At 60.3% G+C, this 23,022-nt stretch overlaps 2 protein-coding genes and 1 long non-coding RNA gene across 6 annotated transcripts; 2 read left to right on the top strand and 1 right to left on the bottom strand.

Annotated features, from left to right (window-relative positions):
* The first annotated feature begins 1,117 nt into the window (after positions 1-1,117).
* On the top strand, positions 1,118-9,325 carry LOC126048059 (extracellular serine/threonine protein kinase FAM20C-like). 2 transcript variants are annotated; one of them, XM_049822512.1, is made up of 11 exons: positions 1,118-1,318; positions 1,865-4,001; positions 5,508-5,683; positions 5,771-5,849; positions 6,346-6,438; positions 6,627-6,742; positions 7,051-7,231; positions 7,354-7,463; positions 8,163-8,244; positions 8,385-8,444; positions 8,531-9,324. In XM_049822512.1, the coding sequence occupies exons 2-11, from the start codon at positions 3,523-3,525 to the stop codon at positions 8,763-8,765; spliced, it is 1,611 nt and encodes a 536-aa protein (XP_049678469.1). In that variant the 5' UTR covers positions 1,118-1,318; positions 1,865-3,522; the 3' UTR covers positions 8,766-9,324. The 2 variants fall into 2 exon arrangements, with proteins under 2 accessions (XP_049678469.1, XP_049678470.1); XM_049822513.1 differs by lacking the exon at positions 5,771-5,849 and having other exon boundaries at positions 5,546-5,683; positions 8,531-9,325.
* Positions 7,047-9,724, bottom strand: LOC126048063 (uncharacterized). Its single transcript, XR_007508780.1, has 2 exons — positions 9,422-9,724; positions 7,047-7,207 (listed from the first exon to the last, which is right to left on the bottom strand). It is a non-coding gene; the product is annotated as an uncharacterized LOC126048063 (long non-coding RNA).
* A 1,650-nt stretch (positions 9,725-11,374) lies between these two features.
* SUN2 (Sad1 and UNC84 domain containing 2) lies at positions 11,375-22,760 on the top strand. 3 transcript variants are annotated; one of them, XR_007508778.1, is made up of 19 exons: positions 11,375-11,478; positions 11,734-11,886; positions 12,717-12,889; positions 13,015-13,149; positions 13,323-13,418; positions 13,610-13,703; positions 13,925-13,995; positions 14,239-14,363; positions 14,725-14,955; positions 15,045-15,122; positions 15,210-15,253; positions 15,743-15,908; positions 15,984-16,211; positions 17,255-17,339; positions 17,451-17,566; positions 17,749-17,916; positions 18,360-18,452; positions 18,583-22,237; positions 22,284-22,760. XR_007508778.1 is itself a non-coding variant. In XM_049822508.1 (18 exons), the coding sequence occupies exons 2-18, from the start codon at positions 11,762-11,764 to the stop codon at positions 18,694-18,696; spliced, it is 2,142 nt and encodes a 713-aa protein (XP_049678465.1). In that variant the 5' UTR covers positions 11,375-11,478; positions 11,734-11,761; the 3' UTR covers positions 18,697-22,760. The 3 variants fall into 3 exon arrangements, 1 of the variants encoding a protein (XP_049678465.1); XM_049822508.1 differs by having other exon boundaries at positions 18,583-22,760; XR_007508779.1 differs by lacking the exons at positions 18,583-22,237; positions 22,284-22,760 and having other exon boundaries at positions 17,753-17,916.
* The last annotated feature ends 262 nt before the right edge of the window (positions 22,761-23,022 follow it).

Here is a 23,022-nt window from a genome sequence, read left to right as displayed (position 1 = left end):
GAAAAGGTAAAACCAGCGTCTTTGGAATGCCCAGCATTGGAGCACGATGATACCCTTCAGACATACCACAGCCACTTTAGTTGTGCCTCTTTCACACTAATGAATAATTAACTGCTCTGTGCGTATGCACAGGCACACTGGTCATGGGCATCTCTGCAGGGTTGTGGTGACCCGCAGATGATCGCAGGAAGCTGCTTACCTCAGCACACAATCTTTCGGCCTTGCTGCCCGTTTGTTATCTCTTTGGCCACCAGCTGACCAAAGCTGATGTCTCTGTGACCTGCATCGGCAATAAGCGAATGCTGACTGCTCCTCAGCCTTCTCGAAGCACGGGCGTGCAAACAGATTGAGGTGAGCTAGGTGTGAATTTGCAGCAAGTCAGCTCCCACACCGTAACTCCCCCAAGGTAAGTGCAAGGTGGCTTATAGGAGAATGGCAGGCTATTTTTGTTTCCAAGGCTAACAGCTTTCCCACAAGGAGTTACCACAAAGAAGCCAACCCGTCTTTGCTGGTTTGCGTGCCCATCATCGGCACTGTACATGAAAGCGCACACCTCAGCTTCCCAAAATTCAGCTGTGCGTGTCAAGGGCCCTGCTCTGAGGCAAGTGTTCAATTTTCAGACCTGTTGCCAGTTGAGCCATGCTGTGCTGGCCCCTGTGTGTTAGAAGACTTTTGCCCTCCTTTTGCTGTGGAACTGGCACATTTTGGGGCACGCCTGTAATTTTCAGGTGAGTACAGTTTATGGATCAGAGACGGTCCCTTGTGCTGTGTTTTCCCACAAAAGAGACCCCTCTGTGACTGATGCTTTGGAGCTTCTAGGGCCTATCTGCTTTTGACTATAAAACTGCAGTCCCTTGCTGAAGGATTTTACCTTACAAATTTTCAGCAGAAAGCTGGGGAAGTTGGCAACAGGTGGCTTGCTATTGCATTCTCCTCTCCCTTTCATTTCTTGCCCCCTGCCTATTGCTGCCATTACCCATCAAAGCGTCAGGCTGAATCAGATGTAAAAAAGCAGATGAAAAACGCAGGGTGATGCATCGGTGCCAGCCAAAATGACCCTTTCTATCTGCTCGTCCCGGAAAGCTGCGATAGCAGCTCAGAGGGCTGCGCTTCATTATCAGCTGCCGGGGAGTCCTGACTCGGTGCCAGCAGTGGAAATGTCCTCGGATGTGCTCCTCCTTTGCCCCAAGGGTGACTCGAACCTGCTGGGAAGTGGGGAAGGCGCTGGGAAGATGGAGGAAGAGCTGGAGGAGGGGGGAGATGGGAAGAAAGAGGTGTGAACTCAACCGCTTCCCTGCGATGATGTCATGGCAACAAGGTATGTCGACATGCTGTCAGGACACTGGGGCAGGCTTTGAAGCTCTCCGGCTCTTCCCCGTTGCTGCAGGCTCATGTCTGACTCGCTAAAAAAATCTTTCGGTTAATATTTAATGCTGGCATTGAAGCGCTAAGGGTGGCAAGCGCCCCAGCTAATCCCCCTGCCTCTACTTTCTGACAGGATGCTAAATCGGGACCGGGACTAGGATTGCAAGATCCCCTAGCCCGGGGATGGGACCCTCGGTCAGTAGGGTGGCTTCAGCCCGTAGGGTCCCTGTCCCTGTCTGGCTCTAAGGCTTGGGAGGGAGGTCTCTATCCCCTCAGTCCAGTTTGGAGCTGGTTTGGAGCACTGGAAGAAGGGGGGGTTCTCACTCCCCTCAGTCTCCCAGGGCTGGCTCTGGAATAAAGAAATCTGTGGCCCTGCTTCGGGAGCCGAGCCCAGCTCCTTTGATGTGAGCGGTTAGCACATGGTTTTTGTTGGTGGTTGGGTTTTTTTGTTGGTTTTTTTTTTTTTTTTAAGCAATGACCTAACGATCCCATGTTCCAGCTACAGCCCCTCCTAGGCGCCTTCATTCCAAACCATACGTCCGGACTGGATCCAGCAAACCTCCCGGAGCAAGACGCCGTGTTCCCTTCCCTGGGGAAGCCATCTGGTCCCCTCCGCCCGACTCCTTCTGCAGGGCTTCGAGCTCGCCAGCCGGCTTGGAAAGCTCTCTTCCTCCTCCTCCTCCTCCTCCTCCTCCTCCTCCTCCTCCTCCCCTTCGCCCCGGCTCCCATCGGCCATCTTGTTAGCGCAAGACGCGGGGAAGGGAACGCAGGGCTGGCTGAATCTGGGGCGGCTGATGGTGTCAGCCGGAGGCGGTTTCCAGGCAACTGTCGCGCCGTGGGACACGACGAGCCGAGAACACCGGGAACACCGCGTTCTCGCCGCACCGGCTGGGAGGGGGCCGAGCCCGACGCGGACGGAGCTGGCATGGGACGGTGCGGAGAGGGCAGCGCGAGCAAGAGGGTAGCGCAGGGATGGCAGCAGACGAGGGAGGGGGTCTCCAGCGTACCCCCCTCCTGCTCGCCGCTCGTCGTGCTCTCCCTGGCTTGGAGCGAGGATGTCCAAGCTGGCTGCTGGTACATCATGCAGCGAAGGAGGACTGTGTGATGTATGGGATTTCACGTGCCCTCTTTGTCCTTTGGGAAATCGAAAAGAGGAAAAAGATCGCTCTGGACTCTGTACCCAAGCCCCCAGGCTTGTTGCGGGTGATCCCGTGCTTCTCTGTCCCTTAACAAATCCAAAGCTCCCTCCCTACGAGTCACCAACACAGCTCTGTGTCGCTGGGTGTCGTTGGAAAAGTGAATTTCTTGTAAAAATGGGCTGCCCTTCCCTTCCGCAAGCTGCCAGTCCTCCCCAGCGCTCGAAGGGTCCCGCAGCCCCTCTCTCCTGATGCCAGAGCCAGCATCCCCGCTCCTGCCTGCCTCCCCTGCCTGCTTCAGAGGCCCTGGGAGCATCCCTGCCCGTGAACGTCACCTGCCTGGCAGCCCTTCCTTAGCACTGCCAGCCCAGCTATTCCCCTCCCAGCGATGCTGATACCCGCATCCCCTGCAGTTTACCTAATCTGAGTGGTTTTTTGAAAGGGGGGTTGAGTACAAGTGATTTTGAATAAGTGGGGGAGGGTGATAAAACTGCTGTGGCTGAGCAGCAGGAGAAAAATTCTCCTGGATTTCGAGTATGTGGATATGATGGACACGGGGAATGGGGCCATGTAGTGCTGGGCAGGGTGGGTGCTGCAGAGGGGCAGAACCGCTTTAATGCCCTGTATACCAAGAAATGTTCTGCAGCCCCGTGCGGGTGACGGCACGGAGGGACGGGACAGCGTGGGGGGTTATCTGCAGCCATCGCTGTCCCGGAGCCAGCCTTGTGGCTATTGATTTGGAACTTGCCCCGTTCACGCTAACCTTGGCGGTACCAACTCGCCCCTTATCAGCGCTGATAAACCCCGCCGCAACCTCCCGGCCCAGCGGCATCACCCCGCGAGGTGCCACGGTGACAGATCTTTCCTACGACTCTGCCCTCGCACCGGTTGCTCTTTTGCTGCGATGCTCTAAATCCGGGACGTCTCGCTCCTGTTTTTGCACAGAGGCTGCGGCCGCACGGGCTCTCTTTTAGCCCCGGGTGGGTGCCCGCCCCTTGCTGAGCATCTCAGGTGAGGAAGGATGCGGCGCCGGCTGCAAACGCTTTTCCAAAGGAAATTTAAAGTCAGCCTCCTCTTCCTCCTGCTCTTGGCCCTCCTGGTACACCTGGCGATGGATTTGGCTCTCCCCGCAGCCCGCGGGCCCTGCGGCTGCGATGCAAAAGCACCAAAAGCCTCGGGCGTCCCTTCAGGCAACCCTGTGCTGGCTGGCCCCAAAAAGCTGAGCCTGCGAATCCTTCAGGATTTCAGCGGCAGCAATGGCTCCTTGGAGAAAGGCTCCCAGCTGCAAGGAGCGAGGCCGCAAGCAAGGGATGGAAAGCCGGGGGTCCGGCACCAGCGCGGAGAGGGGAACGCGGGGCGGACCGAGGGATCAAAGCTGGCAGCGCTCTTCGAGCATCCTCTTTACAACATCCCCGTGCCGGAGGTGACAGAGAAGGACAAGCTGTTTGTCGTCAACCCCGTGGAGAAATTCAGCCTGCGCAGCAGCGGGAGTGACGAATGGTGAGGAGCGAGCTCAGGCCTGGCATGTTTTTGGGGGATACGTGGGTCCGAGGGGACAAGCGGCAGGGAGAGTACCCGTCGTTTCCTTGTGTAAATCAGCATCCCACCCTGGTGGGGCCCCAGTTGTTGAGCGTGCTCTTCTTGTGCCTCAAGTCCTCTCTTAACTCAGAATTTCTGGGCTGCTACCCGGGAGCCTGTAGCACACGGTGACGCCAAAGGAGACTCTTGAATTATTCATAGTATTATGTAGGGTATCTTTTAGGTCATCTCCTCGTCTTCTTTTCTTCCCCAGTGCAGACTCTAGCCTTTGGTCTTTCTATATATATTTGAGGAAGTCCCCACTCCAGATTTCTAACCGGTTTTATCTCCCTCTTCTGACATGTTGGAGATGCAAAGCCCGCAATGTAGGTTACCTTTAACCGTGAGAGCGTTCCCGTCCTGCATTTCGCAGGACATCGCCTGACCTCTTTAGGCTTGGCCGTATGGTGAGCTCACCGCTGCCGGCTGCCTATTTTTATCACTGGACTACTAACCTCTAATTAGGAGGGAAGATATTAAAAGCTTTAGCGTCAATAACACGTAGCAGCTTCCTTACAGAAAGCACACCTTCCAAACATGGTGGCTGCTAAAATTGGGAGAGAATAAAAGCTGGTTTAAGAGCTGGTTTCTGCAAATGGGCATTCGCCTTGTCTCTGAGGACCACCTCACCTATGGATAACCATGGGAGATGGGTCTGGTTTGATGAAATTGGGGCACAGTCTGCATTTTCCTAGAGAGAGAGATGTGATTTTGGGTTATAGATGCCCTGGACCAGACTGGCCCATTGCAGCGCAGGTGGGTGCTGGTGCAGAAGTGGGGGCAGATACCCCCAGGAGCCCCCCTTGAATGCCAGCAAACTGCAGATTTGCAAGAGGCACAGAGACAGGGATAGTGCTAACCCAAACTTCTCTCCCTGGGAAAACCAGGGGTGGGGGATAAACCCAACCAAGGGGAACTGGACATTGAGGCTGAGAGTTCAGGTCGGTGCTGGGGATGGCTGGGAAGCCCCAGCTCCTCCACCCCTGTTTTACGGATGCGTGTGTGTCCCCAGCGAGTGGGGGGGTGGGAGGGGAGGAGGGGGATGGCTGTAGCCGGCTGTATTCCCAGGAGCTAATCCCTTGGGGAAAAACAATGAGATGAGCTGCTCCGGCAGGGAAATAAAGGCACGGATGAGAGGAGCAGGATCAGCCCAGGGATCTTCCGCGGGGGATGCAGGGGAAGACACTGAGCCCCCTCTGGCTGTGCTGGCGGGTCTTCCCGGCCACCAGCCACGGGTGGGATCTGCCCAAGTGCCAGGAGCCCCAAGGAGGGTGCACGGGGAAGGGCGTTTTGCCACCATTCTGGGCTTTGCCCCCACCTCACCCTCCATGCGCCGGCTCCCAGGAAGGGCCTGGGGACACCGGATCCGTCCCGTCCCAACTAAACGCTGTCATTGTTGTTGGGGTGGCGGTGGCTGTCGGGCTGCAGGGTCAGCAGCAGTAAAGCCGAGACGCTCCTCCCGACAGGGAAGACGGCCTACGACACCTACCCTACCTGGCTCAAATTCCACGTCGGCATCAACCGCTACGAGCTGTACCCCCGCCGGGACCCCCTGATGCCCACCCTCCTCCGGGACTTGGCCACGCAGAGGATCGTCAGCTCGGGTACCACCTCCCTGCCTGCACCCCTGCCCGCACCCCTGCCCCGCTGCCTGCTGCCCACCTCCCTCACCCCGCTGTGCCCCCTTTCAGTCCAGAAGTCCGGCGGGACCCAGCTCAAGCTCATCATGATGTTCCCGAATTACGGGCAGGCCCTCTTCAAGCCCATGAAGTGAGTAGAGCCGGGGGGGACAACCCCATAGCCCACCCGCATGGTCCCATTAGGTGGTGAGGTGTGGCCGGAGGAGACCACGGAGGGGGAAATGGAGAAATGCTTCGTGTGCTGCCTCGCTTCAGCCCTCCCCCCCAAAATTTTGGCCAGCGGGGTGGTCCGCTTCCCCTCGCCTTCCTTGATGGTGCTTGCGGCAGGCTGGGAGCAGCTTGTGATGGGGTAGTGACCTCCAGTGGTGGAAAGAAGAAGATGGTCCCTGAGGACCATTCAGTCCATGAAGACTTCCCAGCCTTTGGGTTGGGAGCAGGGGGTGCGTGGCGGCCTGGCTGGGGGTTTGGGGCCACACCACCCAGCAGGGAGAGACTGGAGGAGACTGGGTCTGGTTGTGTCTCCAGTGGCACCAGGGACACAAGGTGAGGGGTGGTTTGGAGCCAAGCCCACGCTTGGGGTGACCCCATCCATGGCCATCACCCCCAACCCTCGCCTCTCCTCCCAGGCAGACCCGGGACCAGGAGACCCCCATCGACTTCTTCTACTTCTCGGACTTCGAGCGGCACAACGCGGAGATTGCAGCCTTCCACCTGGACAGGTGAGGGCAAGCTTTGCATCCAACTCTGCCCTCTCGTGACAGCAAAGCGGCAGAGAAAGTGCTCCCTCCTTCGTCCCACCTCTTCCTCCCTGTTGCAAGGGATACCTGCGTCTCGCAGCGGTTTTAATAACTTGCTGTGAAAACCAGCCGGGGTCAGCAAGATAATGGTTCCAGGTTCTGTGTTTCAGGATCCTGGATTTCCGGCGAATCCCCCCAGTTTCTGGCCGTTTGGTCAATATAACGAAGGAGATCCGTGACATCACCACCGACAAGAAACTGGCCAAGACTTTCTTCATCTCCCCAGGTGAGCTTTCATGCCGTCCATCCTCTCTGGCGGTCACCAACACAGAACTCATCTGGAGCTGGCTGCTCCTGCCCCGGTTCCCCCTTGCACCGGGGCAAACCGTCCCTTTGGGGACAGCTCCAGCTCCCGAGGGGCTCTGCTCCTCAAGGCTTTCCTTGGCATTGCTTTGCCGGTGGTGGCACATGGCCATGGCGCACGGAGCATCCTCACCCGGGGCAGTGGTGGTAGCACGGCCTCACCCCGCATGGGGGTAGCGAGCCCGTTACCTCCTCGCTCTTCGTCAACCTTTGCTTTTTCCCCACGGCCAGCGGGCAACGTCTGCTTCTACGGGGAGTGCTCCTACTACTGCTCCACCGAGCACGCCCTCTGCGGAAAGCCGGACCGGCTGGAGGGCTCCATGGCCGCCCTGCTGCCCGACAAGACTTTGGCCAAGCGCCGTTCCTGGCGCAGCCCTTGGCGTCGCTCCTACCACAAAAGCAAGAAGGCTGAGTGAGCCGGGGCATGGGGGGGGGGGGGGCGTGGGGCAGCAGAGCTGTGGGATGGGAGGGGGCCGCCCCACGGCCGCTCTCATGGCCCTGTCGTCCCCCCCCAACCCCAACCTCTGCTCGCAGGTGGGAGCTGAACCCCAACTACTGCGCTCAGGTGCGAGAGACGCCGCCTTACGACAGGGGCCATCGCCTCCTCGACCTCATCGACATGGCGGTCCTCGATTTCCTCATGGGTGAGCCCCGCCGTGCCGGCGCTGGGGGCCGCGGGAGGGTCCCTCGGGACCGGGAAACCCAAATGGCTCCATGTCCCGTGGTACGGCGCCCTGCCAGGTTTGTTGGCCAAATCATTGCTCGAGCTGCAGAGAGCTGAGCTCTTACCCAAAAACGAGAGCAAAGGGCTGTGCCGTTAGGGTGCATCCCAGGCAGAAGCCGAAGGGCGAGAGGTGCCATGGAGGAGATCCCAGCTGAACACCCCGGGCACGGGAAGCGCTTGCCAGCAAGCTCCCACATGCAGCTCCTGGGGAGCCGGGGCCAGTGGTGATGCTTCCCAGGACCCATGCCGCTCCTCCCGTCCCTGGGGCTGCTCCTTCCTCCCCGCGCTGTCCGTCCCCCCCCGCCATCATATCTGACTTGGAGAGCTTCCCATCTCCTCGTCCCCGGCCGCCCAGCCGTGCCTTTGCCATTACTTCTGCTCCATTTGCCGCTGTTGTCCCTCCACGGGGCTGCTGGGATGAGAAGGGGCCTGGAGGCCCCGGGGGCTCCATTCGGGTCCCCCCCCCCCCCGGCCATGGCCACCAAATGGGCACCTTACAGGTGGTCCCAGCCCTTTTCCCCAGCCTCTGGGTTTTGGTCTCGCACCAGGAGGGTGCTCCGTGTCCCTGCTCCCACCTCCTGACCCACCACCCGATGGCAAATTTATTGCCCCGCCGCAGGCAACATGGACCGGCACCACTACGAGACCTTTGAGAAATTTGGGAACGACACTTTCCTGCTCCACCTGGACAATGGCCGCGGGTAAAGCGGGGTGGGCGCGGGGGGAAGCGAGCCCAGCAAAGGGGTGAGGGGGAGACCCTGGGTCTTGCCGAAACGTGCCCCACGTGGGACAATACCACCCCGACACCCACCGGCGGGCTTCTCCCCCCACCCCTCCCCAGTTTCGGCACGCACTCGCGCGACGAACCGTCCATCCTGGCCCCGCTCCGGCAATGCTGCAGGTAAGGGCTTCCCATCGCCCGTCCCGGAGCTGCCGTCCGGCGAGAGGCTCCCCGCGTTGAGACCTCTTCTTCCTCATCTTCGACAGCATCAAGAAGTCGACCTACCTGCGGCTACGGCTGCTGGCCACCCAACCCTACCGCCTGAGCGACCTGCTGCGGGAGGCGTTGGCCACCGACCCCCTGGCACCCATCCTGACCGAGCCCCACCTGCGGGCGCTGGACCGTCGCCTGGGGAAGGTGCTGGCGACGGTGGGACGCTGCCTGGCCGGGGCGGCTCGCCGGGATGAGGTGGTGGTGGATGATGTGGGGTCATGGGTGTGATACGGGGAGGGGGGGGCTCGGTACCCCGCTGGGTTGGGGTGTTTTGGCGCGCTGCCGAGGGCGATACGGGGACCGGCGTGCAGTTCGGACTCTGCGTAGCGTCGGCTTTCGGCGGCGCGATGGACTGGGAAAGCGGGATGTAAGGATAGCCGGGACTGGGGAGGGTATTTAAATAAAATGTTGCCCTAGTGGAGAACGCACGAGCTGGGATCTCGCCCCACCAGCCCGGTTTTCCCAGCCCCGGCCTGTCCTTGCGTGCCCGGACGCGTCGCTTCAGCCCTCCAAAGCCTTTTAGGAAAGGGTAGGGATTTTTCCTGCCTTTCCCTGACAAGGCCTGCCGAACTTGAGCGGTTGGCAAGCTCCTTGCGCTTCTCCACCGCCCCCCCGCCTGGTGATGCCCTGGTGACCCCCAAAAAGAGAGCTGAGGCTCCCCACTGCCCATGTGGGGAAACTGAGGCACCCAACCGCTCGCTGCTTATCCCTGCCCTGCTCTTCCCACTCCCACCCAAAAACCCCCACAGCTCCGGCATTGCCGCCTCCGTCGCAACACCGGGGATGCAGCAAGGCGGGGCGGGGGGGGCAAACCCCATTTTTTTCCCCCCTCCCCAGCATCCCCCCCAAATCCCCCGGGGAACCGCCACCAGCTCCCTCCTCACCCAAAAAAGTGGCTCTTCAGAGGGGACGGATTGACCCGGGGCCGTGCACCCTATTTAGTGCCGGGTAGCTCAGCACCCAGCTTATCCCCTGAGCCCCCCCGGAGGGGTTAATCCGCGGCGGAGGTTACGTGGCACAGGGTTGGCATCGGCGCGGTCAGAGATAAAGGTGCCACGGGGGGAGGAGAGCTGGCCTCTGTCCCGGCCGGTCATCCGTGGGGCGATGGGAAGCCGAAGGAAAGGGTGGAAAAAAAGGGCGGCTGGCACAGTAGGAGATGGAGCTGCCCTGGGAAAGCCGGGCGGAGATTTAGGCCGGAACAAAAAATGGGCTCGAAAGGGAGGGGGGAAAAAAAAAAAAAAAAAAAATAGAGACAAAGAGGATCTGTCCGTGTTACACAACGGGGCCGGGGACTCTGAATCGGGGTTTGTTGCGGTGTGACCCCCCCCGTCGTCCCCCCCCGACACCGGCAGCACGTCCTCAAACCCCGGCATGGGGAAGAAAAGGTTTTGGGGCTGTTTTGCAACAGGTTATTCCCCTTCTGTTGGCTTCATATTTTTTAACCTTTCCTATAAATGCCTTTTTAACACCATCCCCAAAACCGGCAGAGCTGTTCCCGTCCCGTGTCCCACGGACGTGGCCCCCCCACAACTGTCTCCAGCCACAGACAGCCGGTGTGTCCCCCCCCATCGCTGAACCTCCCCCCCGGCAAATCTTTTTCCGAGGCGGCGTCGGATTTAGTAACCGGAGCGTGGGAGGGCGGCTGTTTTCTCAACTCCGCGCCCGGTTTGCACAACGTCCCGGCCGTGCCCGTCGCCCGCCCAAGGTCCCACGGGAGCCGCCGGGTTTGGCTCGCGCTCCGCCGCCGAACCGGCCGGGCGGCGGGGAGACGGCCGGGAACGGGGTGCCGAAGCCACGGGCCCCGGCGGAACCCGCTCGCCCGGTGGCGGCGGCGTGGCCGCAAAGGCGTCGAGCCAGGCCGCCCGCGCCGCGGGGACGGGTTCGGTTGCGCCGTCGTGGCGGTGGGCGCGTGGGGGTGCCGGGTATTTCCCGCCCCGACGGAGCTGGTACGTTTGGGCAAAACCCAAAGGGGGCCGGGGAGCCTCCCCCGTCTGGGCTGGTGTCACCCGTGGGACCTGGCGGCGTGGGCCGCCCGCCACCCTTGGGGGCGTGGGGGGAGCCCCCCATGCTGGGGCTGAGGCGTTTGGTGCCCAGGGCCCTGTGGGTGGCCAGGGGGTGCGGATGGGCCCTCCCTCCCCCCCCCCCCCAAAAAATGATGCTGATAATAATAAAATGCAATGAAATCAAATGAAGTGAAATGGAACTAAATGAAATGAAACTAAATAAGATGAACTAAAATAGAGCGAGATAAAATAGAGCGAAATAAAATTGAGCGAAATAAAATAGAGCGAAATAAAATAGGGCGAAATAAAATAGGGCGAAATAAAATAGAGCGAAATAAAATAGGGTGAAATAAAATAGGGCGAAATAAAATAGGGCAAAATAAAAGTAAAAAATAAAATGAAGCTAAATGAAACTAAAATGAAAGAAGATAAAACAAAGCAAAATAAAATAAAAATAAATGAAAATTAAAAAATAAAGTAAAAACTGAAACTAAATAAATTGAAAATCAATTAAATGAAACTAAATAAAATGAAACAAAATTAAATGAAACGAAATGAAATAAAATAAGAGTAAATAAAATGAAATGAAACTAAATAAACAAAATAAAAAGAAATGAAACGCAGCGAACTAGATAAAAGCGCACTGCCGGCCCTAGCGGCGCTAATAGCGCCGATGAAGGCCGGGGAGAACCGAGGGGGCTCTCACAGCCCGGGGGGGGCGGCGGCGGCGGCGGCCCCGGCGGGCGCGCGCGCGCGGGGCGGCGGGGCGGGGCGGGGCGGGGCGGGGCGGGGGCGGCCGGGGGGGGGGGGGGGGGGGCGGGGGCCGGTGCCGCCTTCCCCTGCAAAACAAAAGGGAGCGGAGCGGCGGCGGGGGCGGACGGACGGACGGACGGACGGACGGACGGGGGGGCTGCCGGCCTGCGCTGCGGGACCCGCCGGTGGGTCGGCGTGGGAACCGGGGGGGGTTTGGCGGGGGGGGGGGGGGCTGTACCGGCATCGGGGAGTGGGTGCTCGCGTGGGTGTCCCGTGGGGGGGGGAAGGAGGTTTATAAGTCTTGGGGGTGGGTGGGGGGGGGCTCGGAGCACCCCCCCCACGGCCGCACCGGGCACCCCACGGCTGCTTGGGGGGGGCTGGGGGCCCTCCGCGGGTGGGTGCTCTCCCACCCACTCCCTCCTCGCCCCCCCCCCCCCCAGGTGAAGGGTGACAGCCCGTGTCGCCGCCATGTCCCGCCGCAGCCAGCGCCTCGTCACCTCCCGCTACTACCCCGGGGACGACGATGCCACGACCGGCGGCAGCGGCTCCCTGCTGGGGGGGCAGCAGCTCCCCTTCAAGGAGAGCACCAGCAGGTGAGCTACTGGGGGGGGAGCGGGGGGGTCCCCCCGAGTTACTGGGGGGGGAATATGGGGGTCCCCCCGAGTTACTGGGGGGGGAATATGGGGGTCCTCCCCGGTTACTGGGGGGGAGTGGGGGGGTCCTCCCTGGTTACTGGGGGGGGAATATGGGGGTCCTCCCTGGTTACTGGGGGGGGAATATGGGGGTCCCCCCGAGTTACTGGGGGGGGAATATGGGGGTCCTACCTAGTTACTGGGGGGCATGGGGGGGTCTGTGCCAACACCACGGGCTGGGCACTTTCCCCGGGTGGGGGCAGCGGGGCGGTTGGCAGAAGGGAGCGCGAGGGCGAGCTCGCTGCGTTTCGTCATGGCCGCCGGCAACCTTGGCGCTGGTTGTGCCAAGCAAAAGCCCCGGGTTTGCCGTCCCTGGCATCTCGGTGTGTCCTTCCCCCACCACCACCACCACCCTGCACCCTGACCCTGGCCTGGCTGCCGTGGGTGGGTGGGTGGGTGGGTGGTGGGGGGCTGCGTGCCTCTTCCCGGCTGCAGCCGCCTCCATCTCGATGGCGGGAGGGAGATGCGCTGCAAGTGCCGGGCCGGAAAACCGCAGCGGTGCGAGCGGAAGCGGTGCCGGCAGCCGCCCCGGGGACGAGCGGGAGGGCTGTTCACGAAGCGGCGGTTTGCACCTTCCGAAACTTGCCGTGGGGGAGGCGGAGGGAAGCGATGGCGGCCAAGGGATTGGGGTGAATTCCCCGTTTTCTCCCCCGTGGGCACACCGTGACCCCCCCCCCCACCCCCACCCCATAACCACGCGTGGCTGATGAGCCCCTCGGCACCCCTGGCAGGTCGATCAGGAGGAAATCGAGCAGCACGAAGCGCCTGTCTCCCGCCCCCAGCACCCAAACCTCCTACTACAGCGAGTCCGTGATGAGCGAGTCCTACCTGGGGGGCAGCCGGGGCCTCGCCGCCCTGGGCAGCTCCATACTGGACGATGCCCTGGACAGCAGCATGTACTGGGGTGAGCCCTCCCTCCCTGGGCACCGGGGTGGTGGGGAAGCCCCCCAGGCCGGCTGGCTGGCCCGCTTGCCCCCTGTGGGGTTGTGGGGGGTTTTTTTTCAGGGAGATTCTGTGTTTTGGGGGCAGGTGGGGAGCTCTCCACCAGGAGGAGAAGAGGCACAGGGGACACCGAGTCCAGTAAGATCAACGGGCTGCTGGAGAGCAAGACGTACGACACCTACGCCTCGTCGTCTGGGTACTCTTCGGAAGACGACTACGCTGGTAGGGATGCGCCAGCGGGGATGCTGGGGGAGATGTTCCCGAGGGGACCAGCCCAGGACCCAGCTGTGCCCGGGGTGCTGCCTACCACCCCTCGTGCAAAGCCTTCGCCCTGGGTGACGCACAGGGGTGCGGGCTCCGTTTGGTGACCTACCGCCTCGCTTCTTCCTTTCCAGGTCACTTTTACTCTGGCCAGAGCAGCTCTGGGTCGGGGCTGAGGACCGCAGCCTCCCGGGTGTGCTCCTTCCTCTGGCAGGTCCTCACCTCCCCGGGTGAGTGGAGGGCCGGCAGGGGGGTTTCCAGCAGCACCCTTCTTCCCTGGAGTATCTCCGCTCCCCACATGCCAGGCGTGCTGTTCCCTCATGGGGTGGAGGGGTTTTATCCCCGCTGCGGGACCATCCTTGGGGACGGAGGGCACATCTCTGCCGGGCCCCCGCCTGAGGCTCCGTTTCTCTCCCGGCAGTTCGGTTCGTGGGATGGCTGTTCTCCGGGCTGGCAGCTGCCTGGCACCGCCTCACCGGTGCGGGTCCCCGCTCGGGCGGCATCCCCCTCTCCAGGTGAGCGTGGTGGTGGGGTGCCGGGATGGGGGAAGCGTTGGGGAAAACCCGCCGGACCCCGGAGAGGGGCTGCCCCGCAGAGCCCGGCATGCGTGGGGTGGGCGTCTTGTGCCGAAGCCCGGCTGGGCTTTGCTTTCCCTCTGGCCCCCATCCAGAAGGGTGCTGCGGTGGGCAAAGGTGGGTGCTGTCGTACGGACTCCTCTTTCTTCTCCGTGCTCCAGGCGTTACCCGTGGCTGAAGAGGTCCCTCCTGCTGCTGCTGCTCCTCCTGCTCCTCGCTGCTGCTGCCTACGGTGAGTCGGCCTGGCTCGATCTGTTGCCTTGAGATTTGGGAACGGTGCAGAGCATCCTGCTGCCATACCCAGGGGAGGGGAGCGGATGGGATGGCCCCGAGCTCCGTTCTCGTGGCTTCTGGTACCCTGGTGCGTCTGCACCCCTGTGCTGGGGCCTCCTGGTAACCCCAGGAGATGCTGACGGCCGAGTCTCTGCACATCCACCGCTGTCGTTTTAACCATCTCATCCCGCTGCATGACCAGGAGCTTGGTACTTCTACCCGTACGGGCTGTCGACACTCAACCTCCCGTCATTCCCATGGTGGGGAGCTGGAAAACTTTCCTCTTCCGATGTGCCTGGGGCAGGGGACCTGACCGCGCTGGACCAGGTGAGCCTCGGCAAAAGTGCGGCGGTGGGATGGGTGCTTTGTGGGGAGAGCTGGGACGGTGTGATCCGTGGCTGAAGGAGCCCTTCCAGGGGATGGGGAGGTGGTAGAAGATGGGACAGAAAGTGGCTCCGTGCTGGTGGAAATGGCTCACCCAGCTTGTGGCCATCTCGCTCTCGGGGTGTCGCAGGGCATCTGCCCTCTCCTGGGAAGCAGCAGATGAATAAGATGCCGCTGACTCTGGGAACTGGGGGGTCCTGGGTCCCTTTTTGCCGGGATCCCTGGGGAGCAGGTGCCCCCCCCCCTCCCCGGGTGGCCATAACTCCACGGGGGGCTGCACCGTGCCCTGCCTTTGCCGCCGCAGGGGCTGCGGGGGGAGCACCGGCTCCTGGCTCGCTTCCAGGCCTTGGAGAAACGCTTCGAGGCGCTGGAGGCCGAGGTATCGAGGTGGGAGCTGCGGCGAGGGGCGGCAGCGGTGACGGCGGAGGGAGAGCCACCCCCGGGGGACATCCTGGTGCTGCTGGAGGGGCTGGTGAGCCGCCGGGACGCGGGGCTGAAGGAGCATCTCCGCACCGATGTGACCAGCCATCTCCAGGTGAGGGGTGCCGAGGGTGCACGGGGGGAGAGGGGGGCATATGGGGCCAGGCTCTGATGTCCCCCCCCGCCTTGTTTCTCACCCTGCAGGGCGAGCTGGATGCCTTCCGAGCCCAGGTGCAGAGGGATTTAGATGGGCGCCTGGGGAAGATGGCACGAGCCTCTCAGGTAAGAGGACGAGCGTGCGGTGGTACCCGGGCAGGACATCCTCACCACCAGCATCACGGGTCTCACCCCTTCCCCTTCTCCTGGCAGGAGATGGAGGCACGCTTGCTGGAGCTGAACTTGGAGTGGCAGAGGTAATGCCGGCTGTCCGGGCAGAGCTGCAGCTCTTTTAGGGGCAGGCAAATAGCAGGGTGAAAATCCCCACAGCCAGGCTTAGGAGGGGTTTCCAGGTCTGGTTTACTCTGGGCAAAGGAGAGGTTGGTTGAGAGGTACAGTCTTGGGGGGGGGGGGGGGGGGGGGGAGGAGGGATGGGTATTGTGGGTATGTTGGCAAGAAAGCGCCCTGGCTGGCAGCAGAGCTCAGAGAGCGACTGCAGCAAACGAGCTTCGACACCGTCATTTTGCATCACCGTGGGGAGCGTGGCCCTTCAGCCGAGGGGCGAGCCGGGGATGCTTTCCCACGGGATGCAGTAGAAGAGGTCGTTGCCACAGGAATTACAACCCTTTGGGGCTGGAGATGGGGTTGAGTGTAGGCGGTGAGGGATGAACCCCCTCCCCTAGTTTGCGGGGGGGGGGGAGCTGGGGCTGTCGGCACAAGGTTTTGTTGCCTTTCTCTTGGCGCAGCTCTGCGCAGGAGGGCCTGCGAGGGAGCTTCCAGCAAGAGGTGGCCAAGCTGGAGCAGGAGGTGGCAGCGCTGAGGAGGGAGCTGGTGGGTCTCAAGTCGGACCAGGAGGTGATGGGGAAGCACGTGGAGGGGATGCTGGAGCAGCTGAAGGCCATGCGGGCTGATGTGAGTCCCCGGTCCCCATCCTGTTCATCACGAGGGTCCCTGCCCCGGAGCTGAGCTTTGTCCCCACTCTTTCAGGTGGAAGCGCAGTTCCCAGCGTGGGTCAGTCGGTTCCTGTCGCAGTCCCGGCAGGACGGTGCTGCTGGCCTCATCCTCCAGCGGGAAGATTTGCAAGCGGAGCTCCAGGCCCTGGAGCGCAAGATCCTGGCCAAAGTCTCGGAGGACCGGAGGCTGTCGGCACGGGATGCTCAAGCCGGTATCGGAGTGGCCCTGCGGCAAGGGGGGACCGCAGGGGTGACGGAGGAGGTGAGTGCTGTCCTGAGCCCCAGGGACACGATGGTGACCACGGGTGTGGGATCGGGGGCCGTGTGGAGGGCAGGGAGCTGGCACGTATGCCTGGTAGGTGGCAGAGCCGTGGAGACAGACCTTACAGCTGGGACATCGATCCGGGGCTCGCATCCCACCTGGCAAGAGCATCCCTGAAACTCTTCCATCCCTTCGCCAGCCTCCCCTGGGCTGTGCCCGTGCCCTGCCCTGGAAGGGGTCGCAGGTGGCGATATCCACGTGCCTGCGAGGCTCTCGCTGCCTTAAAATCCACGTTTCTGCTCGCGTGTCTTTCACCGAGAAAACGGGGCAGGTGCCAGCAAGGTTTCCACGGGCTGAGCATCTTGCTTACCCCCGTCCTTCAGCAGTGCTGCTGAGTCACTTGGGGCAAAGCATTTCAGCAGAATGACACCAAGGGAAAAAATGAGCCTGCTTGCTTTGGAAAGAGTTGTCGGCAATTCCCTGTGGAGGTAGCGGAGGGGAGGGATCAAGCTGGGATTAGCAGTCCCCGCAGTCTGTGTAAGCTTTGTATGCACGCCGTAAAGTTTAGACCCGTCGTGGTGCTGCAGGGTCACAGCTCCTGGGGCTGGGTTTGGCTCCGGAAGGATGCTCCGGCCGGCTCCCCCTTTTCTGGAGGAGGGGAGCTCCCATCGATCCGGTGGGATGGGGCAGGAGGGGCCAGCAGATAATGCTGGGGAGGACTGGGTGGGCTGTCAGGTTGTGTCTGGTACCCACTGAGGGATACCCTTCCTCCCCTGGGGCCAGCCCCTCTTTCGGGATGGGGATGGGTGAGCCCAGCGTGCCTGGGCTCTTGCCCCTTCATTGCATAGCTCCTCTTGTCTGGGTTATTTTTAGCAACCTCTAACGAGGCTTCCTAGCCAAATGCGTGTCCTCTCATTTTTGCCACGGTGATTCATCCCTCGGCTGTTTTGTGGGCAGGTCCTTGTGCCCTCTCCGAGGCGGGCTGGGGACGGGACACCCGCCCTGGCCCTTCACCCCTCTCACGCCTTCTGCTCCCACCGCAGCAAGTGCATCTCATCGTGGGCCAGGCCCTGAAGCGCTACAGCGAGGACCGCGTGGGGATGGTTGACTACGCTCTGGAGTCGGCGGGTAGGTGATGGGGGGCTCTCACCCACTCGGGACGAGCTCAGCCATCCTGGGGAGGGGACCAGAGGGTGCTGACACGCAGTTTACCCTGCTGCCATCCCCTCTCCGTGCCAGGGGCCAGCGTCATCAACACCCGCTGCTCGGAGACCTACGAGACACGGACGGCGCTGCTGAGCTTGTTCGGCATCCCCCTGTGGTACCACTCGCAGTCCCCCCGTGTCATCCTGCAGGTGGGCACCTTCGGGGCGAGACCCCGCTGAGGGGGAGGGCTGGGCGGGCCGGTTCTCGCGTGGGCTCTCGGTGGGTTTTATTGGGCCGTCGCTCCAAGCAAGCGACCGCGCTGATGTCGGGGCGGGAGAAAAGCGGCGCTGATGGTGATAACGTTGCTGGTGTCTTGTTCCCACGCTCGTAGCCAGATGTCAACCCCGGGAACTGCTGGGCGTTTCGTGGGTCCCAGGGCTTTGCCATCATCCGCCTCTCCAGCATTATCCGCCCCACGGCCGTGACGCTGGAGCACATCCCAAAAGCCCTCTCGCCCCAGGGGACCATCCCCAGCGCCCCCAAGGACTTCGCTGTCTATGTGAGTGCCCTCGCCCGGACCCGAGGGCGGAGTGGGGGGACACGGTGGGAGGGTGCCGTGGTGGAGGACGTGGGAGGGGAGGGCTAGCGAGCCCCGTACCAGGCTGTGGGGTGCTCTGGGGGGTTGCTCTTATCCTGAAGAGGAAGAAGAAGCACTGGGTGGGGGGACAGGGAAAGCACCGGGCTTCAGGAGGGGCTTGGGGGGGGGCACTGGGAGAGAGGGGATCGAGTAGATGTAACTCTCTCGGTCTTCCCCCCCCATCCTTCCCCACCGGCCCCTGTCCCCATTTGCCCCCTTTGGCCTGGAAGAGCAGGAGCAGGGGCCAAGTGCGCTTCGGTCTCTGTCTCCCTCTTCCCCCCCTGCCCCGGGTGCGCTCATCGCCTCCGGTCTCCCTCTCTGATCGCCCCCCGGTTCTCCCTTTCTGCCTCCCTGCCCCTCTCTAGGGCTTGAAGGAGGAGAGAGAGGAGGAGGGCTTTCTCCTCGGGCAGTTCACCTACAACCACGACGGTGACCCCATCCAAACGTTTTACTTGGAGGTAAGTAAGCCTTGCCCTCGGAACACCCGACCCCAAGAAGGAAATGGGGTCCCTGGGGGTCTCTGAGCCCTCGAGAGCTCTCAAGGGCTCAGGGTTTTCCTTCCCCCCCCCCCCCCCAATTCTCCCCAAGGGTGATGCTGTGGGCACATACCAGCTGGTGGAGCTCCGGGTGCTGAGCAATTGGGGCCACCCCGAATACACCTGCATCTACCGCTTCCGCGTGCACGGGGAGCCGGCGCACTGAACCCCGGCTTCCACGTGGGATGAGGATGCTGCCGGGCCGACAGCAAGAAGGGATTCGTCTGGTTCGCTGCTTCATACGTAGAAATTCCGGGATGCGCCAGCAGCTGCCCCAGGGAGCTGCTCCCCTCAGGGGAGGAGAAGAGCTGGTGTTTAAGGGGTGAGGTTTTCACTCTTCCAAGGACCGGGGTGGTGAGGCAAGAGCATCCCACGTGGGTCCTAGCGCGGCCTGGCTTGTTTTCAGCGCGTATCGGACATTTTAACTTTTTAAGCTAATTTTTTATCGGGTCTGCGCAGCCCCTCGTCCCCGTTGCCCAGCTTCTTTCTGACGGCGCGCCTAGCGTTGCCGGGGCTTGGGAAAGGGGTACGTAATTTTGCGATGTGCTTCACGCGGGCTTTTGGGCGTGATATGGCGTATGGGACCGCGGTGACTGGCTCGGTGCTGCCAGAGTAGGTAGGAGCCACCGGTCATGGCCACTGAGTCTCTCCCCTCTGTGCAGGGTCATCGCTCCTGCCTTGGTGTTGGTTTAGGTGAAGCTTTCCACGCCTCCGATGCTGGGCCAGCAGAGGGGAAATAAGACAGTATTAACGGAGTATTAACATAAAACTAACGGTTTGGGGCAGCAGGAGGGGAGAAATTTGGCACACGTTGGTGGTGGAGCCCGCCCCGGTGCTGCTGTCCGTCTGCTCGAGCCCTCTTGCTGCCGGCGGCTGTGTTGGGTCTTGGCGATGCCGTCGGCCTCCCCGGCTGGCCGGTTCCCTGGTGTTAAGCTTGACAATGCTATTGAAAACTTCTGTTGCCTGCTTCCCCTTTTGGGTTTGTTCTGGTTTGGTTTTTTTGGGGTTTTTGGGTTGTTTTTTTTTTTTTTTAAGGGTGGTGGGGAGGGGGGGTTATTTTCCAGTTGGGGAGTTAGGGATTATTTTTTTTTGTAGTAACAAAGGAAAAAAGACTTTTTCCATGTGATTTCTACTTAACCAGAGGACGTTATGTGGCGCTGCTTGGGTGAGTGGCTTAGACGCGGAGAGTGCTAGAGCTTCGTTTAGTAGGAGAATAGCGTGCACATTAGGATAAGCTAGAATAAGATGAGCAGAGCCGCTTAAAATACGGGCCTCGAGTTGTCAGCGGCTTGATAGCTGGACCTGGGAGACAAGGTCCTCCATGGACTGCTGCTTGGCGGGGTGCCAGAGGCACTCCTGCTCTCCTTGCTCCGGAGACGTTCTCCAAGACTGCAGCGCAGTGCCAGGGATGCTCACCCGTGGCTGCATCTGTATATAGGTGACTGTTGGCAGCGAGCGGGACCTGCCGTCCCGGTGCTCTGCAATGAGTTTTTTCCCTGCCTTGGTGGTCTGTTGGATGGGAGACGGGGCGGAGGGGGGAGATCTCCTTCCCCGGGGCTTGTAGGTGCCAGCATGCTGCTTCACCTTCTGGGGGGGGGACAACAGGGCCTCCCCCCCGCCTGCGGTGCTCAGGGCTGTCTCTGTCACCATCGGGTTCCCAATGGCAGATGGCTGGTGCGGGCTGACCTCCTTTTTCTTGGAAGGATTCTCTTTCCCTCCTGTCTTTTTCCTCGCTGGCATCGATCAGCTCCCCTAGCCCTGGCTGCAGAGGACCGTGCCGGAGCAGGATGGGGAGCCCTGCCTGCATGGGGCACGTAAATCCTGCCGGTACCCATCGTTTGATGGGGGAAGCCGTGGCAGGGGACCGCAGGAGGGACGCGTGGGGACCTTGCCCAGGCTGAGGAGTGCCAAGGCTGTCTGGCCGCTCCACCTCCTGGCTGCCTGCAGCACGCTTAGTTTGGCTTCTGTGCTTAGATGGCCTTTACAACCTCCGCGTTCGTCTTGCGTTTTGTTGAAAGAAAAGCTAAAGGGCTCGAGTTTATAGCGTTTCAGCCCCATCCGATGTTGGCATCGTCTTCCCCCGGCACCACGAGCGCAGGGGGGAGCACCGTGAGTTGAGTCCTGCTTTGGTCTTCTCCGCTCGAAGCGCTGTAGGGTGAGGGGTGTAGAGGAGGGGAAGGGGCTGAGGAGGTTTCTCCCTCCAGCACGCCCTGATGTGTGTCGGGCAGAGGGGCCGAGCCCTGTGTCCCTCCGTGCCAGCCCCAGGGGCTGAGGGCAATGGTGGCACATTGTCACAATCTGATAAACTGGGATGGGGTGTCTGTTACGGTTCGGGTGGGAGTGGAGTCTGATAACTGAGTACTCAAAATACCATTCCGAAGCTGCTCCTTAATTCCACCAGATTATTGCACACTTACCAATTCTAGGTTGTCAACCTTCAGTTGACCTGATGGACCCAAAGTGTTGAGCGATTGACAATGAGTCATCAAAGTTATTTGAGAAATTATCAACTTTAATCAAGGTGCCAGCAAGCAGCCAGAGGCTATAGCGATTACAATGCAAAAGCGTATCACCAGTACACAAAATTCTGTATTTGTTATCAAAGGATACAAGTTCGTAGCGCAGGAAATAAGGCCAAGGGGCCTTGGCTGGGAAGGATTCGCTGTGCTGGTGAGTGACCCTCAGCAAGTGTGCTGCCTTACAAACAGGAGCATCACCCATACGCAACCCATCGGTGATTGGCGCAGGATTCCAAAATCAATGGCCAAGCGTGCTTTATTAACAAGCACCTATAGTGGTTCACAACAACCTGATGGTTCCTTAGCAAGCGTGCCTGGATGGGGCATGACACCACGAGCGCTCGTCCGGCTCCTCTTACTACATCCAGGGGTTTACTAAAGCATCCTTTGATGTTCTGAGTGTAAACCACCAGGACACAGGCTATAGGTGTGATGTGGGATAATTACACAAGACGCATCCCTCTAGAGGGGTCTCCTTGCTCCAAGCAAGGGAGGCGAGCCTGAAGGGGGCAACCCCATCTCCAACAGGTTAAAATTACCCTGTGGAGCCTCCTGCAGAGCTGGGAGGCCGGGCTGCCAGGAGAAAGCAGACCTGCAGCCAGATCCAGTGACGACAAATTCTCTCCTATATTGAGCGTAGTCTTAATTCTTGGCATCTGCAGCCAAAGTTATTTTAAACTTCTGCCTGCTTGCCTTGGAGTCATGTCCATGAGTGCCCTGCGTGCACGGATTTGTGCTGTTGTGAATGCCCAGACCTGTCCCGGGCTTGGCAGAATGGGTCCTGTATTTAATTGTATGGTAAAGAGAGAGAGCAGAGATGAAGCTCTCCCCCTTCCCCAGAGCTTCTCTGGCTGCTGGAGCAAATGCCATAACCACAAGGCTGGAAAACCCCTTTTTCTTACCTCCCTTCTGGCTCCCTGGCCTCTGGGTTGGGCTGTCGGGGTGGATGATCTCTTGGTGAATGAGGCGTGCTGGTGAGGGGGGGGAAAGGGGGAGCGGGGGTCTCTGCTTCTCCTGGGGGGGGCTGTAAACTACTGGCTGTGGGGCAGGGAGTATTTTGGCTTTCCAGGGTGAGCTTGCCCTGTCCTTTGGAGACCAAAGTCACTGCTGTTCTGGGGTAAACCCCCCTGGAGCCACGAGTAAGAGGTCACCCTGGGGGGGGTTTATGCTCTTTAGAGGACAGCGCTGGTTTTAGAGGCCTCACGATGCCGACCGCGTGAGGATCCACAGGAAGGCATGCTGAGGTTACGTGTGGTTTTTCAGCCCCCAAATTCTGTGGCAAGTACCCAGGCAGCCGCCTCTTCCCAGTAGCAGCTTGCAGCATTTCCGTAACGCTTTCCTGAGCTGCAAAGGAAAAGAGGACACATAAAACTGCTGCTTCAGCATGGTACATCTCTGCCCAGGGCTATTTAGGCAGAGGCTGAACCTGGGGAGGCAGGAGAAATGTGAAACAGCTGTCAGAGCAGCTTTCCCTCATTTACTCCATTTCCCTCCTCTATTCTCCCTCCTTCTCGGTTTGCCCTACACATGTGTTACGAATTAGCCCTGCAGAAACAGATGGTTACAGGCAGGAGACGAGATTGTATTTGATGCTGTAGCCTGTTGCAAATGCTGCACTGTTTTGTTCATTTTATTTTTTAATCAACAGATTGTAATTTATGCCTATGCAAGAAAAAAAAAAAGACCAAGACAAATAAAATATCAAAATTGCTGTGTTTTGCAGATGAATTTGCTGATGGGGATGATATACAGCTAGTAGATAGAAGAACTACAAGAATAGCTTTGTCTGTGTGTTCTCAGGGCAAATCCTTATTTTCCAGCCTGACATCCTCAGTCTAGGGTCAGCGGTTTCCACCTTGTCAGTGAGCAGGCTCTGGGATGCAAAAACTGCTTGAAGCAATGATGAAAACAAGGCTTACTCTTTAAAAACTCTAATTGCTTGGCACTTCAGTGACTTCTAGGACTGTGACCTC

This window comes from Accipiter gentilis, chromosome 18 (assembly GCF_929443795.1).
Source record: "Accipiter gentilis chromosome 18, bAccGen1.1, whole genome shotgun sequence".
NCBI classification, from domain to species: Eukaryota; Metazoa; Chordata; class Aves; order Accipitriformes; family Accipitridae; genus Astur; species Astur gentilis.
Note: the sequence above shows the minus strand (reverse complement) of the source record. Positions and strands in the feature narration are given on the sequence as shown.